General features: G+C 41.2%; 1 protein-coding gene across 5 annotated transcripts in view; it reads left to right on the forward strand.

The window, feature by feature from the left end:
• The window catches only part of PLEKHG1 (pleckstrin homology and RhoGEF domain containing G1), a 223,772-nt gene that overhangs the window by 112,407 nt on the left and 85,203 nt on the right, over positions 1 to 26,162 (forward strand). For 3 of the 5 annotated variants that reach the window (XM_055310115.1, XM_055310114.1, XM_055310112.1), the window contains one exon: positions 17,626 to 18,131. In XM_055310115.1, the coding sequence (XP_055166090.1) occupies positions 17,724 to 18,131 (408 nt within the window). In that variant the 5' untranslated portion in view covers positions 17,626 to 17,723. The other 2 variants (XM_055310113.1, XM_055310116.1) reach the window with 2 other exon arrangements.

A 26,162-nucleotide genomic window follows, 5' to 3' on the forward strand; every position in this document is an offset into this window, starting at 1 on the left:
CCCAAACCAGGCCTGGTGCCTCCTTTACATGTTTCCATAGCAGGCCGTGCCTTCCTTGCATAGTATACATCTCACATAGAATTCATCACTTCTTTGTGTGATGGTCTAGTGTCTGTTTTCCTGACCACACTCTGTGCCTTTTGGGGACAGGGTGTTGCTACACCTAAAAGTATGACTTAAGAGGAGCAAGGAGAACATTTACTTTCCAGAGGAATGGTATCTTTACAACATTTTTAATAGTAGTAAATTGGCATAAAGATTAAAATTCTGAAAATACTTTGGTGGAAGCCATAGGAAAGCAAGATCTTGAGACACACAGAGAAAGTGGTCACAGGGGATTGCCATTTTTAAGCACGCTCCCCACGGCACAAGAGGCAACTGCCCACTCCCCACCCCACTGAACCCTGCCTCCAGGAATCACTTAGGGTAGACAATAAATATTGGAATGAAGAGGCAAATATGTATGGGAGACCTGGTGGCCTCTCAAATAATTAATGAACTTAAATGGAGGTGAAGTGTGATTTGTCTTATGTTTTCCTGAAGTGGTCCTTGAAGAAATTCAGCTAAATGTGGGAAAACACTCTAAAGATTAGGACTGCCCAAAGTGTGATGGACTGAGCAGGGATCAAACAGCTGGTAACTAACAGGACGCAAGCAGAGACCGGCATATCTGGTGAACTACTGTTCGGTGGTAATTTGAACATCAGATAAGGGATTAGATTAGAAATACTCAAAGTATCCTTCCAATACTGATACACTGCTGTCCTAGGATTAAAATCCATATATCTCCCACTCAAAAATAAACTCCATAATGGCAGGAATTTTTTAAAAAATTTTTATTTATTTATTCATGAGAGACACAGAGAGAGAGTTAGAGACATAGGCAGAGGGAGAAGCAGACTCCCTGTTGGAAGACCGATGTGGGACACTATCCCAGGACCCTGGGATCACGCCCTGAGTCAAAGGCAGATGCTCAACCACTGAGCCACCCAGGTGCCCCAAAGGTAGGATTTATTAATTGTTCATTGGTATATCTTTTGTGCTTAAGAGTGCCTTGCACATAATAGCTACTCAATAAATATTGTTGAGGAAATGAATTATATCAATAGATACCAAATTCAAAAACATGTTTCTGGCCTAGAATATGTTCTGATTAAGTATCTCTTTCATTGACATGAATCAAGCAGGCCATAAACCAAAAAAGGGCTAAAATTTGGCAGTATGCCCCCAGGAAAAAGCTCTGGTCAGCATTCTGACTAAGCTTGTGAAGTGAAACTGCTATCAGCTTTTCAGACCAGAGACTCTGAAGTTTGTATAAAATTATATCAGCCAGATACCTAAAAACGAAACTGAATTAGCTCAGCTGGCTCAAATGGAGAATTTAATGAAGGGGTTACTTCATTTGAGGTGGTGTGGCTAAGGGAGCCAGCAAGGAGTGTGACCCACCCAAAGACTGCAGCAACAGCAGGCAGCCCAAACCACTGTTCTTGGGGATGACCCACAGGGACCCCCAACGGACAAGGAGACCCAATGAGAACTGGAACCATGGAGGTGGGGCTGCTTCTGATGCAGCCACTGATAAACACCAGGCCCCTAATCTACCAGGGAGTAGGAAAAAATGTCCCCTTTCCCTCTCCTACCTCATAATATTGGGGCTTCCCAATAGCCAAACCCAGTAGAAAGCCCACCAGCAGGCTTGGGCAGAGCAAGGCAGAAAAAGATGGGGGGGAGGGCATCACCACAAGGGACGAACTATCACAGAAATTAATTTTGTTCTTTTTTAAAAACTGTATTTATTTATTTGAGAGCAAGAGTGCACAAGCGAGGGGAGGGGCAGAAGGGGAGCCCAATACAGGGCTCGATCCCAGGACCCCGGGATCATGACCTGAGCCAAAGGCAGACACTTAACCAACTGAGCCACCCAGGTGCCTCCTCTACTTTGATTACACAAATACTACATATTCATGAAAGAGATTGTAGAGACTAGATCACAGTGCATAATGAGAGGGGGTCTCTCCCATAATCGCACCTCTCAACTGCTGGTATATTTTGTTTTTTTCCCCTTCTTTTTCTTTCACGTACTTGTATAGGATTTGAAAATTTCTATTTGAATAAACCAAAGTAAACTGGGTTACACTTGTTTCTTGGCCTAATTAAGATTAAACCTGTAGCCTAACAGAGAGCTCTGTTTCCCTTCCTTTGTTCTCCTAACATAAACAAGTTACTTCATGTATCTCTGTGGGAACTGGGAAGTAGGCAAGTGTTTAGACTCACAAAAACTTCCAGAAAATTTGGCTCTCAGCTTGGTTACCAAGTAATTAAATATAAGATGAAAGATGAGTCTAATGGAGCTCCCTCTCCAAGACTGGAAGGGAAATTTAGAGAAGGCAGCTTGGTTTCACTGTCAACATAAAGTTACTATCCACTTTTAATATGACTTGAAGGGCAGCTTGAAAATAGGAGGAAAGACAGTTTAGGAAAATAGAGCCGATCCGCATGTATATGGTTCTTGTTACATCTGACTCATAACACTGGTCACACTTGTCACTAACTCTGATGTTTGTCCAGTCTCTCTAGACAGGAACATCTAGAAGGCAGAGCCAGGGTCCATTCATTGAGCCCAGCACAGAACCTGGCATTCACTGGGTCCCCAGTTAGGGGGGTGAGTGCTTCGATATGAAGGGAGAAAAAATGTAAAGGGAGAGGAAGGGTCAGCATGTGTATGTGCCAAAGCTCTAAAAAGCAAAGAACTGATCAGTGTTTGAGACCATCATAGTCATATACATCTCGCTCGGCAGCTCTCTTTGCCTTCTTTAGTTTAAAAAGGAAAATCCTGGAAAGTAATAAATCATCTCAACTCCTTTAGAGAAAAATAAGTTCTGCTTTCCTGGAGTGGGATCTATCCTTAGCCTTCTATAAGTGTCCGCATGAATGGGATTGGCCTCGTGACTTGACGCAGGAGGCCCCGTGAATAACCCAACAGACCCCTCTTCAGTTCCAAGAATTAGGTAGCCTCCCCTGTAATAAATCAATTTGCTTTCAGAGGTTAAGCTGTCAGCCACTACGATATTGAAGGTAGCCTTGGGATTGGGGGAAGGAGATGGATGATGGTGACTCCAAAGGATGGCAGTAACCATGGGGAAGACTGAGAATCAGTTCAGAACAGATTCATTCTGCTCCATGCAGCTTGGGGCACCCCACAAGCCTAGTCCTCACCTCTGCTGCTTTTGATAATCAACTCTCTGAACCCACCTTGCATCCCCGAGTCTACAAGATAGGGGTGCAGCTGGTGATGTCGACCTGGCCACATCCTTCCCTATCACTCTATCACCGTGGAGTTGTGGGGGAAGGCTGGCCATGAGGCTTTGTCTCTCTCCTCTGCCAGCATGGGAAATGGTTTTGCAAGCTCACATAAAGGTTATGAGCCTCCATGGTTGTTACTCTGAAACAAGAATCGATTCTTAATTTAATTATTATTTTGGAAAATTGTACTGCAGATTATCAATAAAGTATCCAAGCCCTTTCTAAAATTCAAGTAGATTTTTTTTAAAGAGTGTTTTCAGAAGTATAGAGCATGTTGAATGCCTTTCGTTATGAATGGATTAGATGTGTGTTATCTCCTGGAGAAAAATGTGTCTGGAAACATACTGCATTCTTAGAGGGATAATTAGTTCATTGTGCTTAGCACAGCGAGTCCTCCCATGGTGTCCTTAAAGATGGGACTGATCTAGGATTGAAAGCAAGAGACTATTTGTAACATATTGCTTGCTCAATATCTAAAAATTGTTCAGTTCAGAAATAGCTAAGACTTGATTTCATCCTCTCTGGACAATAAAGACCAAAATATCCTGATAAAAGCACAGAGTGAAAAACAGAGCTAATGATTGTCATACAGTCAGAGGAATGAGGCCATGGAGGAACTCCTGAAACAGCAGAATTTTCAAGTCCAAGAATATTTGCCATTCGAGGGGGTCTCAGCTCACGTTCGTGGCGAACTGACATATGATCAAGAAGTTAAAGCATGACTTGATTGTAAGGTAAGGGTTGGCTGTCAGAAAGTGTTGTGAATAATGGGCTTTGTGTGTTTGTTTTCTAAAATTCTTATGACCATGACTCTTTACTGACATTTTAGTGCAGTAGGGGGTGAGGAATTATGTTTTCAGTTGGATGATTTGAGTGCTGGAAACCATTTATTATTTATAGTTTGGTTTCTATTCTTAGATTCAATGCTTCAAGACTAACCCAAAAATACTATTTTCATTTAATTTCTCCTGTACATGAGTGCTTTCGTCTGCCTTAGATCCGTATCTTCTGTTGAGAGTAAACACTTTTTAAATTTGCAAAGACAAACTCACTTACCATTCAGATTATTTCACCTTGAGAGTCAACTTTAAAAAAACAGATTAGCTTTTTTGTTTAACAAAATATATAGCTTGGTTTGTATAACAATAGCAAGACAGAATTTATGGTTAGGTTCATTTTCTGGATTTAGAGTAGGCTGTCTAGAAGAGTGTATATAGATTTTTAATGAACATTGGTGATGCAGAAGGGTGTTAGCAGGGATCCCTGGGTGGTGCAGCAGTTTGGCGCCTGCCTTTGGCCCAGGGCGCGATCCTGGAGACCCCGGATCGAATCCCACATCGGGCTCCTGGTGCATGGAGCCTGCTTCTCCCTCTGCCTGTGTCTCTGCCTCTCTCTCTCTGTGTGACTATCATAAATAAATAAAAATTAAAAAAAAAAAAGAAGGGTGTTAGCACATTACATCTCACTATCAGGAGGAAAGTCAGTATGTCCTTCTAAGGGACATCCGTGGGGCGGTGTGGCACCCCTTGGCAAGCGACTGGCTTCAATGTTTGTCATATTTTGTGGTATGCACTTAGAAAAAGAATCTTGTGCCTTTTTCTTTGAAAGTAAAGAGTTCTAATAGACTAAAAATATTAAGACTAATAGACTAAAAATATTAAGACTGCTTCGTCAATGACCTGTGCTTTAGAAAACAGTTGGCTTTACCATTCGTTTTGGGAAATGTGTTGCAATGGCAATATCTCAAATCACAAGATAACCAGGCCCCCGCTCCAGCATTTCAATTACTACACTCCGGGTGTAAAATGTTAGCTGTGTTTTGAAGTGCCCCTTGTAGTAGGTTTCAGGCCCTTTGTATCTGAAAATATGAGATTATTTTCTAAATCTGCTTTATCCAGTATTGATTACATAAAGCAAAATCTTGCCCTGAATTCAAAAAACAGTATGTGTGCCTTTGTCCTTCTTCCTTTCTCCAGGACATTCTTTTACCCTTTGTTGCCCAGCTTCTTGGCGCTGTTGCCTGGCTGCAAAGTCAGCAGAGGATGTCCATTAGGTCAGATCTTAGGAAGCCCCTAGAACTATGTGCTCTCTGTGCTTCCCCCAGTCAGCCTCCCCAGCCCTCCCAGAGGATCCCATCCTGGCCTCCTTCCTAAAAGGCCTGTAGCATTCCTTGGAAGGATGTGGACGCACAGGCTAACTCACACTACTGTGGCAATGACTGCGTAACCCTTCCCAGGGGAGATGAGAGTAGTAACTGGCGACTTTTACCTTCAACCAGAAAGAGCTGGTTTCTCAGAGTGAAGTGCTGGCCCTCCAGCAAATTGCTGGGAAAGGATGTTTTTAAATAGTGGGGCTTTCTGGTCCTCCTCCAATTAGGCCAGAGGGCTGGACTGCACTTGGCTTGCCAGCCAGTTGGTGCCTGCTGGCTGTAGACATGTCCTGTGGGTGCTGCTGTTTCACCCCTGGGGCCCCACCCCTGGTGGTGGTGGGGGGGACTGGGAATCTTTCCTATACTGCCTGATTGTGTAAGTAGTGCTGCAAGCAAATTGACAAGAGCTGATTTCCAATAAGAGTATCTTTTCATCTAACAAGGCACAAATGTGCAGTTTATCTACAGCCAATCTCACTATCATTTACAACAAGATTTTGCAGAGCAAAAACAGTCTTTTCACCTGCTGTCAATAGTGGCAAATAAATTATACAGGAAGCAAAAGCAAGGATGCTGATGTTGATGCCTTTTGCATCTCTTGGGATTTATTTGGCTCCAAAAGTCCAGCAGGGCACCTGCAAGAATTGGGGTGATTATGTGTGGGATTAGAGATGGGGAAGACTGGAAAGCCAACCCATTGCAGAAAAAGGTAGAACAAAGAGAGGCCTTAAGAAAAGACCAAGGTTGGGATCCCTGTGTGGCTCAGCAGTTTAGTGCCTGCCTTTCACCCAGGGCATGATCCCAGAGTCCCAGGATCGAGTCCCACATCAGGCTCCCTGCATGGAGCCTGCTTCTCCCTCTGCCTGTGTCTCTGCCTCTCTCTCATGAATAAATAAATAAAATCTTAAAAAAAAAAAAAAAAAGGAACACCAAGGTACAGAAGGCTCCTGGGCTCTCAGGTGTGAAAGAACCTTGAATGTTGCTCAAGAAATGTTCCTTTCCCTTCCCTTTTCTCTTCCTCTCTGCCCTTAGATCTTTGTATTGTCCCTCTGGGGGCCCTATGCTCTGTTCATTTGTTAGTTCATTTAGCAGGTACGTGGTACTTAGATAAATATAAAGGCAAAAAGAGTGTGTGTGTTCCCTGCTCTGAAAAAGCTAGATTTTTTTTAAGTTAGATTTTTAAAAGACTAGCTTCAAAATCCTATGAACCATCCATGTTTGCAGGTTTGATGGAGAATGATTCCAGCTACTTCTGAGTAACTGGAAAGGTGTTTCCTTACTTAAGTTGATGATTTTACTAAAACAGGAAACAGGGGTGAACTGACAAATGACCGACCCATGGGACCAAATACCCGGTGCTGTGGCTACAGAGCTGCCCTTCAAGTCAGGTCACTTGTCCAATGTAGACGTTTACAGACCACCCAGCCTCCTCACTGGTTATAGCCTTGCTGTTTTGTTCACTTCTAATGTACACAACATCTCTCAGAAATGGCTTTTACAAAATGTGTCTTGGCAAAAAAAAAAAAAATCCAAGTGCAATAATACTTTAGTGGAAAATAAAACTGGTTACCTGTGATCTGAAGACATGAACACCAAACAGAGGAGTCAAGGGAAAACCAGGAGCCTCTGTATATCCTACCTCATCTAAGAATTTAGATCTTTGTATCTTCCACATGGAAATCAAATCTACAGTATAGGAAGGTTTTCCTGCTCCCCAAGCTATAATCCAGGCGGGAAACAAGTCGATTAAACAATAATTACATAAGAGACTGTGTGATACTATGGTATGAAGAGCCATCGAACAAATAGAAGGTGCAGGGGGCTGGAGTTGCTGTGGGAGGTTTGGTGGAGCTTATGAGATTTGAGCTGACTCTTAGCTAAGCAAAAACAGAGGTCTTGGACACGAGTCTAGGGGATGTCATTTGAGGGGCAAGAGATAATAGTGTGGAGGTCATTGTGCGGGATTAAGAAAGTCCCCACAGCCCAGGGAGGACCTTCCTCACAAACTACCTTTTCAGCATCTGTGATTTAGCGATTTCCATCATACGGGTGAATTTTGTGAGAGGGAAACCATTCCAAGCGTTGACTTCTGAACTGACTGATCAGTTTCCATCAAAATAGTTTACTTAAGTGGCCCTGCATATGTTCAGCCTTATTCAAGAGGAAATAGGCATTACTGCACATTATCCTATTATGTTGTTAGTTCAAAATCACTTAATAGGTATGATAGAAATAGCTATATTAAAGATGATCAGCTAATGCTATTTTCCATAACCACAAACAAATGCTTTAAATGAAACTTCTATTTAAGGGATTTTGATTCTTTGAAAGAGTTTAGGTTTCCGTGTCTATACATGGGCATAATCCATAATTTGAGTTTTAACTCCATGGTGCAGTCGTATCAGTTTTCAGCTACATTTTGTGCTTTTAAAGACCCTTCATCTAAAGAACTCAGTAACTTTTTCAACTATGAATATTTTGAGTCTTTCTATAAAAATACCTATGGTGTTCTGAGAAGGACAGGTGGCCTCAGGGAAATCGCAATTCAAAATAATATGAAGGTCTCTTATACTAAAGTGTTGGAGCTCGATCATTCCATCTTTACTACCTCGCATTTATGAATTATAAGATTACAGAACTTGATTGCTTTTCTAAGAAATGCCTTTTCTTCAGATGTATTTTTAAACGCTGTTTTTTTTTTAAAATCAAGCTTAAATATATTCATGTTTCACTTTGCCTACTTAAAACTGTATTAAATGCCTTGTTAAAGGAAACAAAGTGAACTTCCTCCAACCTTATTATTCACTGCCTCCCTCCAACTTCACTTTAAAACTTACTGTGAAAGATGTGTCCACTTATTTTGAAACACACTTCTGATTCAGGAAGTGAACTTGAAAATATCAGTGCTCCAGAGATAGTGATCCTTATGTGGAATTTTTTTTTTTTTTTTTTTTTTTTAATGAGAACGGTGGCCGGAGCCAGGAAGGTAAAGCCCAAGCCGCTGTAGGCGAGTGTGGGTTGCATTTGATGTGCACAAAAGAATGGCAGTCGTAGGGTGTTGCTCAGCGAAGTGTGCATTTTCCAGTTACCCACAGTGGTGTCTATTGTCCTGTTTCTCAATTGAATGATGTCATGTTTCATTTAAGGCTCTTGGTGATGCTGAAGTCTGTGGTCTGCCCACTAGGGGGGAAAAGGCAGCGAGAAAGTTGCAAATCAGGTTTTTGTAAAGCCTTTGTGTGTTGGGTCTTGAGAGATAAAAGCTGACTCATGCAATATTTCTGCCGGAGGAGCTGCGCGGGCTAGTCGAGGCTTCTTGCTTTACCTGCCTGAGCTCCCGGTGAGGTCACTGCATCAGCTGGAGGCGGCCGCTGAGGCTTAGCCTGGGGAGAGCACAGGTAGGTGCCCACGGGAATGTGCCCGAAGAACCGCTGCCTGCACTGGGCCAGGCTCGTGCCCCCTCCTGGGGCAGCTGAGACGGTCCACCGTGGTAAGAAACTATCCCGGGGGGGGGTTCTTCCCCACAAGGTGCAGGGACAGCAGCTCCGGGGATACATGACAGCTCTTCTGTTATAAATGCCATGCATGGAAACAAGTTATCCAACAATGGAACTAGTCTAGAAGGTGATTTTTTTTTTCCTCCATATGAACTGCAGGGTCTAAAGTGGTTTTTGCCCTGTTTGGGTTTGATTTTGATCTTTGCTTAAAGTTTGGTTGCAATATCTAGAGAGCCGATGTTTGTGATCCTGGGGGAGAAAAATGAAAACTCCAGGTTGTCCTGCATCGAATGCCCAGTATTTTAATGCGCTTTCTTCCTGAGGTTCACTGCAGGCTGAGCAGGGGGGGGAACAATAAACGTTTGCACATTTTGTGCTTAGCAACTATAGTGGTGAAATTTAGTCTGAGTCTAGAGGGAACCAAAGTTGACTAAGTAAATGCAATTTCCATTTTGAGTATTTATCGGTAAGAAATCCTTCTGTTAGGAGGAATAATTGGGCTGAAGGAGGCATGCATTGTATTCAACACTGTTGCACACTGGAACCTGATTTTATTTTGTTTTATTATTTTAATTTAGTGAGAGTCATATGTTAGAAGATATATGGCATTCTTTTCCATTAGTCATATTGAACATAAAGACCAATTATTTTAACATAAGGTATTTAAATATGTGATACAAGCTGAAGTTGTGGTTTTAATTTCTTAAAGTAACTTTTTCAAATTACAAAAGCAATATACATGTGGAGGAAAGTGATGTTTACAGATAAATATCAAAGGAAAAAAGATCACCCATTCTCCTACTTGGTAAACCCAGTGCTGATATTTTATTATATACCCTTTCAATCTTTTTCTGTGATAGCTAAAAAATCAGCGGCGTTTTAAATTCCGAATTGGGATCACATTGTACTTATGTTTTATAAGCCGTGCCTTTTACCAAACTGTATATTATGACCATTTTCTATGCCCTTAAGAATTTGAGAGAGGACATGACATTTAATAGTTTTATATTGTTCCTTCAAAATGGATGTATTTATTCAGATCTCTATTGTTGACACTTTGAATTCTCTTCCTCTTTTTCTCTAAGAAAATATTTAGTGTACTTTGTGGATGGATTTATTTACTCAGAGTGCTATTTTAGTCAACTGAATTTCTCCTCTTCTTCTTCCTCCTCCCCACCCCTCACCCCAGAAAATGTTATGTGGCCTAATGCCTCTCTTTCAACTGCACAGAGATGTTTTGGGAACTGAGTGTATTCAGTACAGACAGAGCCTCAATATATAGCTACCCTTGTTTAGTTACTGCCCTAAAACTAGTATTTCCACACTAACAGGAAGGTGCTACTCAAAGTGAACCTGATTTTTCATCTAAATGTTTAGATTTTTCATCTACATTAAAAATAGAGATTTTTTTGCAGAATCAGGGACATACATTCTATCATCCAAGACCTGGCAACAGTAGGATGTAAAAGAAAATTGCTATTTTGCAGTTACTGCTTATGCTGTGATTCCAGCTGGAGATACACTTGCTGTTTATCTTGGGGCTGGAGTCACATCCCAAAGGTTCGATGGGACCTGGGAAATCATGTAGTCCGACCACCTCACTTACGCGTGAGGAAACCTGAAACCCAAAGACTGTAGTACAAACCTGGATGGTACAAAGCCAGGGCAGAAATGCAAACCCTCCAACCAAAAGAGAGAGTGTTATGTCATAACCTAATTTCTGGCCCATCCTTTTGAGCTCTTTCTATAAACACGGTTGAGTACATATTCATTCCTTCACACATACACACACATATACACACACACACACACACACACACACTCTGTGTAGGCCCTACTGGCACCTTGGTACCATGTGCTTTATGCAAGGAGCTTATGTTTCAGTGCATTTCCTGATCTCCAGGCGCTTTTTCTGCCCTACTGTTTTATGCATTTGTATCCAAGTACAAAGAATGGTGGACTAGAAATCAGAAACCATAGTCTCTGATTCACAGTTCAACTTCAAGCACTCTCTGTTTATTTTTCTCCCCTATAAAACTTTAAGAAGTAATGACACATGTGAATGAACTTTGAGGCTTCAGTTTGTTTTGATTCGGGGAGGTTTTTTAGGGTAATTTTGATGCAGAGTTAGAGCAGTGGCATATTATGGTAAAGCTAATCTGTTGTAATAGAGACTGTTCAGGTTATCTCTTGCTACATAACAAATCATTCCAAAGCCTAGTGGTTTGGAACAACAACAATCATTTATAATCTCTCCAGGTTTTGTGAGTCAGGAGTTCAGAAGAGGTTCTGCTCTGTGGTTCTGAACCAGGGACTCATGAAATTGCAGTCAGACATGACAATGCTGAGGTCACTTCAGAGGCTTACTCACACAGCTGGTACCTTGGCTGGAAACACTCAAACAGAAGGCCCTGGAACTGCTATGGTTCCTCGAGCATCTCTCTACATATCAGTGTGGTCTCACTACATGGCTTCTCCAGCATATCAGCTTCAGGGTAACCAGACTTTTCTATGTGGTAGCTCAGGGCATGTCCACACCCAGTTTTAATGCAAGTCTTCTGTCTTCATGGTCTACCATATTCTGGGGCACTGGTGTCGTGTTCATGGTTCAGGCAAGGTCCCGGACACATCTGGGTTCCTGTGGGAAGGGAAAAATTGTGGAGGAATGATGATGAATGCTTGAGAAACTGACCCCCAAAGGAGCACTTATCACTTCAGTAGCGAGGAGAACTTGACTGCCATGTTGTTATGTGTGGTGGGAAGGCCAGGAAGTGTCCTCAGCTGAAACTCTATTCCCTGAAGCTGACCATAAAGGTAAAAACAGTTGCATTTGTGTAAAAAATCCTAAAGGAATTCCCTTTTAACCAAACTAGTGTGTGTGAGCCCTTGAATATAGAAATTCTGGAGTTCACCACTAAGCTGAGGCACTTTACTTATTAGCTGCATTAGCTATCCACTACAGTAGCCACTTTATCTCTTAATTTCCATACACCGACCTGGGAATCCATTAGGAAATACCCTGAATATTTAGTATCAGACTTTACAGCTTAAAAGATTCTTTGTTTTTGTTTTCTCATTTAACCTCTCACCTCTTGTTTGAACAAGAGCATCTTCACAAACTATCTTTTTTCCTATCCCCATTCTTTTTTTTTTTTTAAGATTTCATTTATTTACTCATGAGAGACACACAGAGAGAAAGGCAGAGGGAGAAACAGGCTCCATGCAAGGAGCCCAATGTGGGACGTGATCCTGGGACCCCAGGATCACGCCCTGGACCGAAGGCAGGCGCCAAACCGCTGAGCCATCCAGGGATCCCCTCCTATCCCCATTCTTGATCTTCTTGTACAAAATACTTAACTGACTCTTCTATGGTAACATGATTTTTTGAACTATTTACTTTGGAAAATTTTTTGTTTACCGAAAAGTTTCCAAGATAGTCCAGAGTTGCTTTACATCGTCCATCTAGCTTTCCCTAATGTTAGCATCTTGCATAACTAAGAAATTAACGTGGTAGTATGATTTTTTAAAATTTCTGTATTACCAAAGAACTTCAAATAAGTATGAAAATCATGTTACCTGTAATAAATACTCTGAGCATTAAGGAACATGTGGAATTGCAGTCCTGGCCCTGCCATTAATGCAAGAATCACATTGGTATTTTAGAAAACCAAGGGGTAGAGAGTCATTTTGCTATCTGGTGGTTTTTATCTGCTGAGATATCCATTATCTCAGAGTGTATGGGGAAGGAGGATTCTCCTCAAACACCAAGTGCTGTCTTTGAAATATAGAAATGCACATTTCTTATAACTTCAACTCTAAGAAGTTTTTTTCATTTGTTTTACTTGTATTCAACATTGAGGCTCTACCTAAGCCTGGCTCTGTATTAAATGACTTTGCTGGCTGATAAAAGAACTTCTTGCTTATACTTTAGTGTCTCTGTTGGTTTCCCCTTGGTGATAAATTCACAGGCAGTATAATAAGGAACTACAGGATTTTAGTTATTCATTGGTCTCGAGCATAACACATTCTCTTGATTTCCATGACCGCCCTGCCAAGGAACTCAGACTAGCTATTTGAAGTCTAGAATAGCAATGAGCAGAACTTGGAAATCCTGATCACGCATCTGCCCCCACGGTGCAGAGTTCTTGCCTTGCTGTGTGAAGCTGCCCTTGGGAGTTGTGGCAGGGAGTGGTCGGCTGTGGACCCCTCCGTCCCCCCCTTCAACATGTAAACATGGTCACAGGAAGCCTGGGCTTTACTTGCCATGGAAAGTTCTGCCTCAACCCTAAATCAGCCTGAGACAAGTTAGAGCCAAGAAGTGCTGCTTCTGATTCTGGCGGTGACATTCCAAAGGAGAGCAATTAAAATGATGGAAGTTTGAAGAGCAAATAAAGAAAAGCCACGGAATTAAAGCTCTCTCACCTAGAAACGATGAGAGAGACATGTCATGAAGTAAAATGTGTGAAAGCATACTACATGGAGCGCTATACCACTGTTTTCTTGTTCTTGAGGATGGCACAAGAAGGAATATTTTATGCTGATGGCTTTGAGGCTGACAGTATTTCTGGCTGTAAGAATCATTAAGACTCTGAGATCCTCGACTTGTGCTTCTAGCACCACCACCTCCAGGTTTACCAAGGATCAGATGGACCAAGACCCTCCAGGCAGGCAGAACCAGCTTATTTTCAGATATTCACGGTCAGAAGACCCACTGACATGGGCCATCAGCAATGTTGGGCAAGTGTTCAGGAGTTGCTATGGAGTAGCCCAGTGTTTGGGTTTTGGTAAAAAGAAAGAGTGGCTATAAGAAGAAAAGCAAAGCATTGCATTAGCCAAATATTAATACAACCTGTCAGCATCCTTCACTCAAGGTGGAAGAAGAGGCTTTCTTGCTCTACAATTTTCTATCTGGGTGTTTCTGTTTACCATGGAAATGATTTTCTCAATATCTAGTATACAGTGACAGTCTTGCACTTCTGTTTTTGTTAGCTCATAACAATATGGTGTGTTAATGAATGGAAGGGAAGAGAAGACAACAAGTGGATGGACATCTGCATTCACTATTATTTGAATAAAGATGGATAAGGAAATAAATTTAAATCTCACAGAACAATATACTCATCTAGAAGACTTCATTATTCTAACTAAAATACAATGCAAGCCACATGTATAATTTGTAATTTTCCAGTAGTAACGTCAAAAAAAGCAAAATGAAACTAAAAATAACTTAAGAGATTTTATCCAATAATACCCAAGTATTATTTCACATGTAATTAATGTAAAAACTATTAATGAGGTGTTTTGTACTTCTTTGTTTCATACTAGTCTTTGAAATCTGATATATATTATCCTTACAACATGTCTCAATTTAGATTGGCCACATTTCAAGTGCTTAATGGTCATATGTGGCTACTGGCTACTTTGCTGAACAGTTCAGCTCTGGAGAGAAATATCAGTAATTGGTGTGCTATAGTAGGAAGGATAAGCCAAAAAAAAAAAAAAAGATAAACCAGACAGGATGGAAATTTTAAATTATTTTGAGGGAGGTGAGAACAAGACTAGGCAGTTTTTATGAGGTCCATTTCCTTATGTGAGAAAACTATAATTATCTCCTAAGCAATGAATCAACATAAAAATGTGATCTATTAGCAAATATAGTCTCATATTATATACCATTATGTGACCTAGTGTTAAATGTTTCACTTCTATCTTTGGCAATTTTGGAAGGTGTTTTAATTTGGGGCAGTACGCTTAGTTAAATATGACAGATACCAAATATCTCAAATATTCTATTTTAAAAGAGCCTGGCTGGGACAGCCTGGGGGGCTCAGTGGTTTAGTGCCACCTTCAGCCCAGGGTGTGATCCCGGAGACCCGGGATCGAGTCCCACATCAGGCTCCCTGTGTGGAGCCTGCTTCTCCCTCTGCCTGTGTCTCTGCCTCTCTCTCTCTCTCTCTCTCTCTCTCTCTCTCTCTCTCTCTCTCTCTCTCTCTCTGTCTCTCATGAATAAATAGATAAAATCTTTAAAAAATAAAGGAGCCTGGTTGACAGTCTGAAGAATAGGCTGGCCCAGTGGCCTAGAATACATGGCCTGGTATTAGAATATATGAGGCCTTGACTGGAATGAGGCCCAGTTCATGTTGCCATTTAAGATTTATCCATGAAGGGACCACCTGTTGACCTGAGTTTCACATCCCACTTTTCCTACCTTTGAAAATGTAAAAGACACTCTACTCTCCTCCCTAGCAGCCCAGCTGGACTCCTCTGAAACACTTGGCCATTTTTGTTCCCCTGCAATTCCTCAGTCCCAGGATTGGCTGGCTAACTTGGCATAGAAGTAAGGAAACGAGTCTCTATTGTGTTCATTTTCACCCATCCCAATAATGCATATTTCCCAGGAGTTATATAAATGTTAAATATAATTTTTTTTATGCTGGAGAGAAGGAGTATGTCAATATCTATGGGGAGTAGGTTATTCTGGACCATTCCAGATGCTCTGGCTTTCACATACAGTATATCCAGTTTATTTCTGGTACTAAATCATTGCTTCATTGGACTTTTGGGACCTTAAGAATAATCATATACTTCCCAAGTTAGTGCCCATTTCTGAAAGATCAACCTCACAGTTCTGGTTATGACAGATGCCATCAAAAGGGGAAGAAAATCTTGCTGGGTCTGCTTCACCTTTCAATTGCCTAGGACTGACTTTCTTAACACCAGTCCCAAATGTGGGCAAGTGTCTTCTGCTGCAAGCACACCTAAATGCCTGCTGATTCTTGGATTTTTGCCTTACTCAGGTTGGATCAGGCTTTTTAGGGCAAGTGCATTTTAGCTACTATAACCAGTCTATGTTTTATAGGCCATAAAGTTGTTATAGAGCAAGCAGAAAGAATATTGCAAAAGCTTTAAAAATATGTGGCAAGTTTATACCATGTGGTAGTGGTTATGTTGATAAATTACTCATTTCCTACACATTTCTTACCATTTTTTCTTGTTGACCAAATTTAATTCTTTTATATTTATAATTGTAATATCTGCATTATAAGTTGGCACTAATATTTGCTGTGAATATAAACTACCCAGAGAAAGTCAGGATGTTGAAGGATACAGATTTGATGGATTCTTTATATTCTAGAAATATTGCTACCAGCTGTTTGACAAGCTTTATTATAGAGTCAAACCCAATTCATGTTCCTTTTGAAAAATGATCATTCATCTACATTCTTCTTACTGTGTCTGTTTTGTTATAATCTTCCAAACGTAAGTTGCACCCTTGTATTTTTCTAAGAAAACCCATGAACATGGATCCTGGTGGTAAGATAACCTGCCAAAATGAAGCCAAGTTCTTCATACATCACACTGTTTATTGCAAAGCATATTGTTCCATAAACTTGGGATTTCATTAGGGGAAAACGATGTTGGTCCTGCCTTGCAATTGAAGAAGATTGGAACTTTGTGTTTCACGAAAATAGCTTCTGTGAGTTTCAATCCCATGTAGGGCCTTGAGATTTAAATGCTGTATATATTACATGACCTTTTGACTTTGCAATTGCTCTCTTCTTGTGCCCTCTTCTAGATACTAATGGCCCTGTCTCTTCAAAAATACATAATTTTGGGCAGCCCAGATGGCTCAGCGGTTTAGCACCTGCCTTCGGCCCAGGGCATGATCCTGGAGACCCGGGATCGAGTCCCGCATTGGGCTTTCTGCATGGAGCCTGCTTCTCCCTCTGCCTGTGTCTCTGCCTCTCTCTCTCTCTCTCTCTATCTTTCATGAATAAATAAATCTTTTAAAAAATACATAATTTTTCTCATAATTGAGTTTCTATATTATTTAATTGTATACTTAACACTGCCATATTGCCTAACTTTATGTGGGAAATGTTGTAGTTAGTCAAGCATCCTCTGTAATCATATAACTTCATATGCACCACAAATGGGATGTCAACTTTCAAGTAGAGATTGAGAGAGGAAGTTTGAGAGATGGTATGGGTCTTAATAGTTTGGCTTTTGTTGCCCAGTATCAGAAAATTGTTGTCCACATGACACTTTTTCTTTCATGCAGTATCCAAGTAAAATGTGAAATTGTCAGCATCCATTAAGCAGTGGCAGTTCCAGGATGGTAGCTTAACATTTTGTGGAATTACAGTAGAATACTTAAAATGTAGAACAGTGTTTTGTAAAATCCCATTAAGAGTCGTGGAGGGGTGTGTTTTAAGTACATAAGAATCACTTGTGGTGCTTGTTAAAGCTACAGAGTCCTTACGCCCTGACCATTGAGCCTTTGATTTAGTAAATCTGGACAAATCTGGAGGCATTAGGCATTCCAGGTGACCCCACTTTGAGGCAGTGGCTTCAGGGCTGCTCGAGTTTTCTGTGTGCACCAATGGCATTGGCGTCTTGTGAAAATGCACACCGAGGTTCTGTAAGTCGAGGCTATTTTACCTGAGACTCTGCATTTCTCACGTGTTCCCAGGTGATGCTTTAGAAACTCTAACTTTGCAACTCAGCCTACCATGGGTGCTTTTCCTTTTCCTTCTATAACAAACTCACTGCCTTCTTACTCTTGACTGAATCTACACTTGGGCTAGCTTTTAACCTCCTTTAAACCTTGTTTGATATAATTTTAAAATACCTTGTCCTTTTTCTCTTTTGTTCTTTTTTTTTTTTTTAATGAATTAGATGTGCAGCAGTTGTGTCTTGAAGTGCCATCAGCTGTGACAGAAATTCCAGATCCCAAGACCACAGCCCGGCACTCGGGCTCCCAGGACCTGAGGACCATGGAGCTCTCCGACAGTGACCGCCCGGTCAGCTTCGGCTCCACGTCGTCCTCGGCCTCCTCCCGGGACAGCCACGGTTCCTTCGGCAGCAGAATGACCTTAGTCTCAAACAGCCACTTGGGCTTGTTTCACCAAGATAAAGAAGCCGGGGCCATAAAACTGGAGCTGATTCCAGCCAGGCCGCTTTCCAGCAGTGAGCTGCAGCGGGCTGGCCCCGCTGGGCCACAGGACACGGGCGACAGCGGCGACAGGCAGCCCCGGGCCCAGCGGAGAATGGAAGCAAACGGGGCCACCAGAGCAGGTGCAGAGTCGGCCACCAGCCCCAAGCTCCTCTATGTGGATAGGGTTGTTCAGGAGATTCTGGAGACTGAGAGGACTTACGTGCAAGACTTGAAAAGCATCGTAGAGGTAAGGCAAATTCTTTTGTTTTGGTCTTTTAAAGTTTGTCATGCGGGATAAATATGCTTGCAAAATGAAGAGCAAAGCCGAGTGTCCGGGATGTTTTGTCTCCTGAGACTCAGAAGTAGGGTGAATGTTTAGACTGATTGTAACTTAAGAGGAACCCTAGGGCCATATTCGTTGCATTAAAAATCCTCTTAATATTTGCAGTAATGCACTAATCGTGTGTTAGAAGCAAGAATGACAGTCCCAGTGTGTCCACCTGTACATTGTGTTAATAACTGCCCACCAGAGGCTCCCAGTGCTTCCCAGGTGCTGGAGCAGGAGGTCAAGCATCCAGACCTGCTGATGTCAGATGTGTCCTGACTGAGCCCACCAGGCTATCTTCACTTTATCTTTTTTTTTAAGATTGTATTTATTCATGAGAGACAGAGAGAGAGAGAGAGAGAGAGAGAGAGAGAGAGAGAGAGAGAGGCAGAGACACAGGCAGAGGGAGAAGCAGGCTCCATGCAGGGAGCCTGATGTGGGACTCGATCATGGGTCTCCAAGATCACACCTTGGGCTGAAGGCAGCACCGCTGAGCCACCCAGGGATCCCCGCTATCTTCACTTTAATCACAATTGTCTACTGGTGTCTGGGAGCTTCCCAGACAGGTACTGATACCAAAGTCCCACCTCCAGAGACTGTGATTGCATGGGCCTGGGGTATGGTCCAGGCAGAAGGATTGTGGAAGATCCCCAAGTGATTTGGGTGAGCCAGGGAGCCACTGTTTAATTCTATTCTCTATTGATTAGTGTCTTGGGGAAGGGAAAAACCATGGGCTTTATTTTGTCTCAGGCATTTACTTTCTGTTCACTTTTATTGTTAAAATGTTTACATAAATTATTTGACTCCAGGTGAGTTTTGCTCAAGACTGTAGGCCAATCAGGTACTCTGGAAATTGAGTTATGAATTGACTTCAATTTATAAATTGGTAATTTTTACTTTATCCTTAAAAACTTGAGCAGCTCAGATGTTAACTCATTTTTAATGAGTAAAATATTAATATTTCAAAGGTAAATTTATCTATTATAAAACTGTACCCACGTTGCTGCTGGTAATAGACCAAGTTCTTTCATTTGTTAGTACCCACTTCCTGTTGTAGACTTATAATCGAAGATGTTTCAGAGGGGGGCACCTGGGTGGCTCAGTCAGTTGGGCGTCTGCCTTCGGCTCAGGTCATGGTCCCAGGGTCCTGGGATTGAGCCCGGCATCAGGTGCCCTGCTCGGTGGGGAGTCTGCTTCTCTCTGCCCCTCTCTCTGCTCATGCTGTCTCTCTCTCTCAAATAAACAAATAAAATCTTTTTAAAAAAATCTTTAAAGGATAGTAGAATATTTGCTGATGAGCACATTCTGCTCCAAATATATGCATTTTTAGAGGTTTAGAAAAAAAATCTGAGGCATAATTGTGTGTTGAATTACATAAATGACAGAACCAGACACTACCTACTAAAAATAGTAATGACATAATTTCCCGGTAAAAATAGAAAAATCAATTGATGCTCAACCAAAACAATATGTGATACCAAATGTAGACTACACCAGGCCAATTTTCTTTTTAATTTCAACAATGATGTCATTTGTACTTGAGAATAAATACCTGTGAAACTGCCAAAAATTTTGCAGCCTCTCAGGAAATTCATGGTTGTCAAAGCTTTCTTTGGTCTCTCTTTTCTTTTCTTTCTTGGAAATCCCTCCGCCTGATAAAAAATCACCATCCTGAGAGAGAAGCCCTTAGTTACTGGCTGATATTCCATGAACACAGTTGTTTATTTCTGAGACTGGTTGATAAACCTTGGTAAGAGGAAGTAGGTAAGATCTGAACAAAAGGGAACCGTTAAAAACAGGATACTTTTTGCTAAGTTTCAGTAGAAGTTCTATTCCAAGTTGCCCAGATGTTTTTGCCCCTTATTATTATCAGTGAGATAACCATGTTTTACACTGGGGCTAGATGGACCTTTTCTGTAAAAAGCCAGAGAGTAAATATGAGGTTTTCTGGGACCGAAGTTCTCTTACAATGGCTCAGCTCTGCTGTTGTAGCTCAAAAGCAGCCACAGACACTATGGCAATGAGTGGGTATGGACTTTGCAGTAAAACTTTAGGGCTAGGTTTGACCCAGGGGCCATAATTTGCCATCCCCTGCTTGACGCTATGAATTGGTGCCTATGTTTCATTAACTCTAAAATGAGACTAATAAAGAGTACCCGGGGATCCCTGGGTGGCGCAGCGGTTTGGCGCTTGCCTTTGGCCCAGGGCGCGATCCTGGAGACCCGGGATCGAATCCCACATCGGGCTCCCGGTGCGTGGAGCCTGCTTCTCCCTCTGCCTATGTCTCTGTGCCTCTCTCTCTCTCTCTCTCTGTGACTATCATAAATAAATTAAAAAAAAAAAGAGTACCCGCCTTTTAGGATTTGTATAGGAATTTTTTAAATGCATGAAAATCTCTTAGAACAGGATGTGGCACATGGCAAACAGTTAATAAAAGGAGACTATCCTCATCACCAGCCGCCTCTAAATTTGCTGGTAGAGACTGGTCACCATTTAACTATGCTGTGTTTCACCTAAAGTGTTTCACAAAAATAAAAAAGTTACACCACTGATTCCACCATTATTATTTTGGTACTTGGGATTATTTCCAGTGAATCCACTGAAAATCTGAGGTGACACATAATTAGGGAGAGGAAAGGTAAAAAAGAATGTTGGGAGGAAGGGTATTTGGGGAAGAAAACCCCGACACATAGTGGGAGGCACTGGTGTAGGAAGAAGTAAATGCTGCTTTGTTCCAGAATCCGCCAGAATGCTTTGACTTATTTACCCTCTCCACCTAGAACAAGCCAGACTCTTTAGATGAGGGATTAGTTGTCACAGGCTTTTCTTCACATACTTTTGTTATGTGGCCCCACCTCTGTTTCTCAAGATCACAATTTTCACTGAATGGTTAAACTCATTTTATCTAGTTCTTTCCCTGATGAAGAATAACCAATTATTTTTCCACTTGCTGCAACTCCACCCAATAAAGACTGAAAATCAGTATTCTTTCAAGATACAGAGCATCCATTCCATTCTAATTTGTTTCCCTTGATCAATTTCTAACTCATTTTTATAATTCTGTAACTGACTTCTCTCATATCCTCAATTTTTCAAATGCAGAATTTCAAGATGGGAAAGGGGGCTGCTCATTAGCAACCTGCTAATACAAGTTCTTACCATACCTAAGAGGCAGAGCTTTGTTAGTTGGCTCCTTTTCAGCAAGAATTATTTCTGAGGGGGCAAAAACTTCTAAGCATTTCCAGAGATATTGCAGGAGCACATTTCTGACTTTCTACACAGTGCTTTACTGAATCCCATCTAACTAATGCCCTTTGACAGCCTTCCTTAGCTTAATCAATTTCTCCTGTAAGTAGCACATTTTATCCATATATAGTATTCAGACATCATTCCCACAGGTCAGGTTTAGTTTTGTTTTTAGGATTTATCAATGGAAATATTTTTGTGAAAGATCATTGATATATAGGATTTATGAGACATTAACACGGGCACCTGGCTACCTCGGTCAGTGGAGCATGCAACTCTCAATCTTGGGGTTGTGAGTTCGAGCACCACATTGGGTTTAGAGATTGCTTAAAAATAAAATCTAAAAAAAAAAACAAAACAAAAAAAACCACCATAAACACAATGTGCTTTGACCTGTTCAACCTGGTCCCAGGATAACTGATTTTGGAGAAGAGATCCTTCCAAAGTTATTTAGACAAAAGAATCCCCAGATGTTGGTTACACATACAAAGAAGGCTATACACCTTTCTTTCCCATATGTGGAGAGATTGTATTAATCCCAAATATATAGATCTTTTTCCTTTCCTGTTTCCTGAAAATTTTTAAAATGTTACTAACCTTATCTCTATTCCTCTTTATTCCTTTGCCTCGCATCCCTCGCCAGATCCATTGTTTTGAGCTCCCTGCTCCTCTGTCCCCACCATGGCTGTTCCACCCTCCGCTTCTTTGCCAGACATGCTAGCTAGTCATCTAATTTTGTACACCTGGCATTTGAGAGGGGAGAGAGGAAAAGAAACAAGTGAAATCTTGACTGTCCCCCTTACTCAAAGGAACAGCGGAGTTATTTGCATTTCTATATATAGCTCCCAATAGCATTCACAGATAAAATGAGGTAATAAATAAGAAAGCAAGTTTTAAAAGGTAAAAGTAAAGTAGCCAATGAGACAGTTTGTGGAGAACTAGAAATCTGTGGTTGGAAAGTGGAAAATAAGGATCTCTTTCATGTTTAATGGAACCTTACAATGACTGTGTGGAGACTCTCATGGGTAGAGGGGGATTCTTTAATCTTCCTAAATGATCTATAAAAGAGCCTTTGAAAGCCTCATAAGATTTGGCCCCTGATATAGTTTATGGCCTGTTTCAACCTTTTAGGAAAGTTTCTAAATAGTTCATAATGTAATATAATGCTATGCAATTAGAAGTTAATTCCCTACTACAAAATGTCAACTTGGATGCTACCTTAAATCATCTTTTGGGACACTGAGGACACGTGTACTTAGTAGAAAAAAGTGGGTAAAAAACTAAGTGTAACATGAGTTTATTTTTTTCTTTTTTTTTAATTTTTTTTTAATTTTTATTTATTTATGATAGTCACAGAGAGAGAAAGAGAGAGAGGCAGAGACACAGGCAGAGGGAGAAGCAGGCTCCATGCACCGGGAGCCCGACGTGGGATTCGATCCCGGGTCTCCAGGATTGCGCCCTGGGCCAAAGGCAGGCGCCAAACCGCTGCGCCACCCAGGGATCCCTGAGTTTATTTTTTTCTATCACCTTCTAGAGAGCTAAAATTCTTTTCAAGCACCTTTGTCCACACAGTGTGTAAAAAGCTGAGAAGTGAATATCACAGCTTAATGCATAAAACTTAAAGACCCAAAGCCTTAAGCATAGCTTTGTTGAAAGCATTTAGCATTGTTCAAAAGCTCTAGCTGAACAAGGGTTAGAATGCTGATCTCCGACCCCAGCCCCCCAGCTCTTGTGTTTATCAGTCTACAGGGACTCTTTGTTTAGTGCGCGATAGTGTACACAGTGTCAGGGTAGGTAGAGGAAAGAAGGATGCTTTTCACACGCTTGGTGACGTGAAACACATTGAAAGCTGTTCTGCCCATTTCCGTGGCTTCAAGAAGAAGCACGAGGTTCATTGGAAGGGATAACCTCACATTTGGGAAGCAAGCCTTCTCTCACATCTGCAGAGGGAAAGAAAGAAACCTAGTGGCCAGGCCTGAGGAGTCTATAGGGCCTGTCTGCCATTTCCTCTGTCTAGAGACTTAGCTTTGGGACTCAGACTCAGATAGAATGGAATCTGAGTTAGCTTCTGTCCGGGGAGGCCACCCCCCACTCCGGTACAACACTGTCAGTTTTAGATGTGGTTTTCTGAGGAACTCTGGCTTTCTATGGATCCTATGGGAGAAACAACTGTTTGGTGTGGGAAGGGGGCAGTTCATGTCTCTGCCTCTCTGTTCCCTGAGCCATTAAAATAGGATTCTCTGTGGGCATTCCCTGAACCAGTCACAACTGCTTAGGACCCTGGAGAAGAGGAGAAAGAAAGAAAGTTCTGGAACCAAGGGAGAAGGCTGTTGAGAAGAGGTGAATTGTCATGGCTTTTATTACCTTTTTATTTGCAGATGTCCTCACTCAATACTTCCCCTCCAGTTTAAATAACATTTATTACACTGACACTTTTTATGAGGTCGCGCAGAGTGTTTTGAATACTGGGGGAAATATGTGTTCAATGCTGGAGTGTAGGACTTGGCAGGAATTGTTTTTAATGAAGGCTTGTTATGTGGGTGGATTTCATAAAGAACTTACACTGTGGGATTTGGCACAAGCTAATGTACTTTTTCTTTTACGTGGCATTTGAGTACTTTTATTTGAATGTCTCTATTTGTTTCTTTCCCTCCAAGGGCTTTTATCGTAATGGGTGAAAGAGATCTTTCTTAAAACCATTTAAGATCTATGATAATTTAAAAGCAAACCTGTTAAATAGTTTTCTGTTTGTGTAGGGAGCTATTCCTTAGGTAGCACATCTCATTGCTGTACATAAAAATCCCTCCCATCTCACTTTGATTATGCGTGTCCAGATCTCTTTATTATTGTTGTGGTGGTAGTGTTGTCATCATGCTCCCTTCTTCCCTACCCTACCTCATTCTCCTCTCTCTCCACCTCAATGACAAAAACTTAGAGGATAGGAACACAGTGATTTCTTTCCCCTTCTTTTGTTTGTTTTTATTGAAGCATAATTGACATACAATATCCTGTTAGTTTCATGTGTACAATGTAGTGATTTGACATTTGTATACATTGTGAACTGATCATCACAATAAGTGCATTTACCATCTGTCATCCTACAAAGTTAATACAGTATTATTGACTGTATTCCCTGTACTGTACATTATATCCTCATAACTTATTTTCTTTTTTTAAAGATTTTATTTATTTATTCATGAGAGACACGGTGGGGTGGGGGGTGGGCAGAGACACAGGCAGAGGAAGAAGCAGGCTCCATGCAGGGAGCCCGACATGGGACTCCATCCCCAGTCTCCAGGATCAGGCCCTGAGCCAAAAGCGGCACTAAACCGCTGAGCCACCCGGGCTGCCCAAATCATTTATTTTCTAACTAGAAGTTTGTACCTCTTAATCCCCTTCACACATTTTGCTCCCCGCTCCCAACCCCCATTCCCTTGGGCAAATACCACTCTGTTCTCTGTACCTGCGCATACTCATTCGATCTAATTTTGTCTGTTTTGGCTTCTAGATTCCACTTATCAAAGTAAAATGATGTGGTATTTGTCTTTCTCTGACTTATTTCACTTAGCATACTACCCTCCAGGTCCATAAATGGCAAGATCTCATTCTTTTTTGTAGCTGAGTAGGATCCCATTACAGAGAGAGAGACCCCATCTTCTTTATCCATTCATTTATCCATGGTTGTTAGGTTGTTTCATATCTTCATATCCATATCTATTGTAAACAACGCTGCAATGAACATGGTGCAGATGTTTTCAAATTAGTGTTTTCATTTTCTTTGGATAAGTCTGAGAAGTGGAATTGCTGAGTCATATGGTAGTTCTATTTTAAATTTTTTGAGGAAACTCCATACTGTTTTCCACAGTGGCTGTGCCAATTTGCATTCCCACCGTGTATAGCGTTTTATCCACATCCCTGCCGACATTTATTTTTTCTTGTCTTTGTGATAATAGCCATTGTGACAGGTGTGAGGTAATATCTCATTGTGGTTTTGATTTGCATTTCCCTGATGATGAGTGATGTTGAGTATCTTTTCATGTGCCTATAGGCCATCTGTATGTCTTCTTTGAAAAGTGTCTATTCAGATCGTCTGCCCTTGTTTTAATGAGATTGTTATTAAGCTGTATGAATTCTTTGCATATTTGGATATTAACACCTTATTAGATATATGATTAGCAAATATTTCTCCCACTTTCATTTTGTTGATGGTTTTCTTTGCTGTGCAGAAGCTTTTTAGTTTAATGTAGTCTCATTTGTTTGTTTTTGTTGCCCTTATCTGAAGGGGCAGATCCAAAAAAAACATCAGTAAGACTAATGTTGAGGAGCTTACCGCTTAGGTTTTCTTCTAGCAGTTTTAAGATTTCAGGTCTTACATTCAAGTCTAATTCATTTTGAGTTAATTTTTGTATATGGTGTGTGAAAGTGGTTCATTTTCATTCTTTTGCATTTGGTTGTCTAGTGTTCCTGACATTGTTTATTGGAGAGACTCTTTTCTCCATTATATATTCTTGCTTCCTTTTGTAAATTAATGAATAACATATACATAGGTTTATTTCTGGGCTCTCTATTCTGTTATAGCCTTGTATTATAGTTTGAAACCAGGCATTGTGATACCTCTGCCTTTTTTTGTTTTTCAAGATAGGCTTGGCTAATTGGGTCCTTTGTGGATCCATACAAATTTTAGAATCATTTGTTCTAGTTTTATGA

The sequence above is a fragment of the Nyctereutes procyonoides genome, unplaced genomic scaffold (genome assembly GCF_905146905.1).
Source record: "Nyctereutes procyonoides isolate TBG_1078 unplaced genomic scaffold, NYPRO_anot_genome, whole genome shotgun sequence".
In the NCBI taxonomy this organism is placed as follows: Eukaryota; Metazoa; Chordata; class Mammalia; order Carnivora; family Canidae; genus Nyctereutes; species Nyctereutes procyonoides.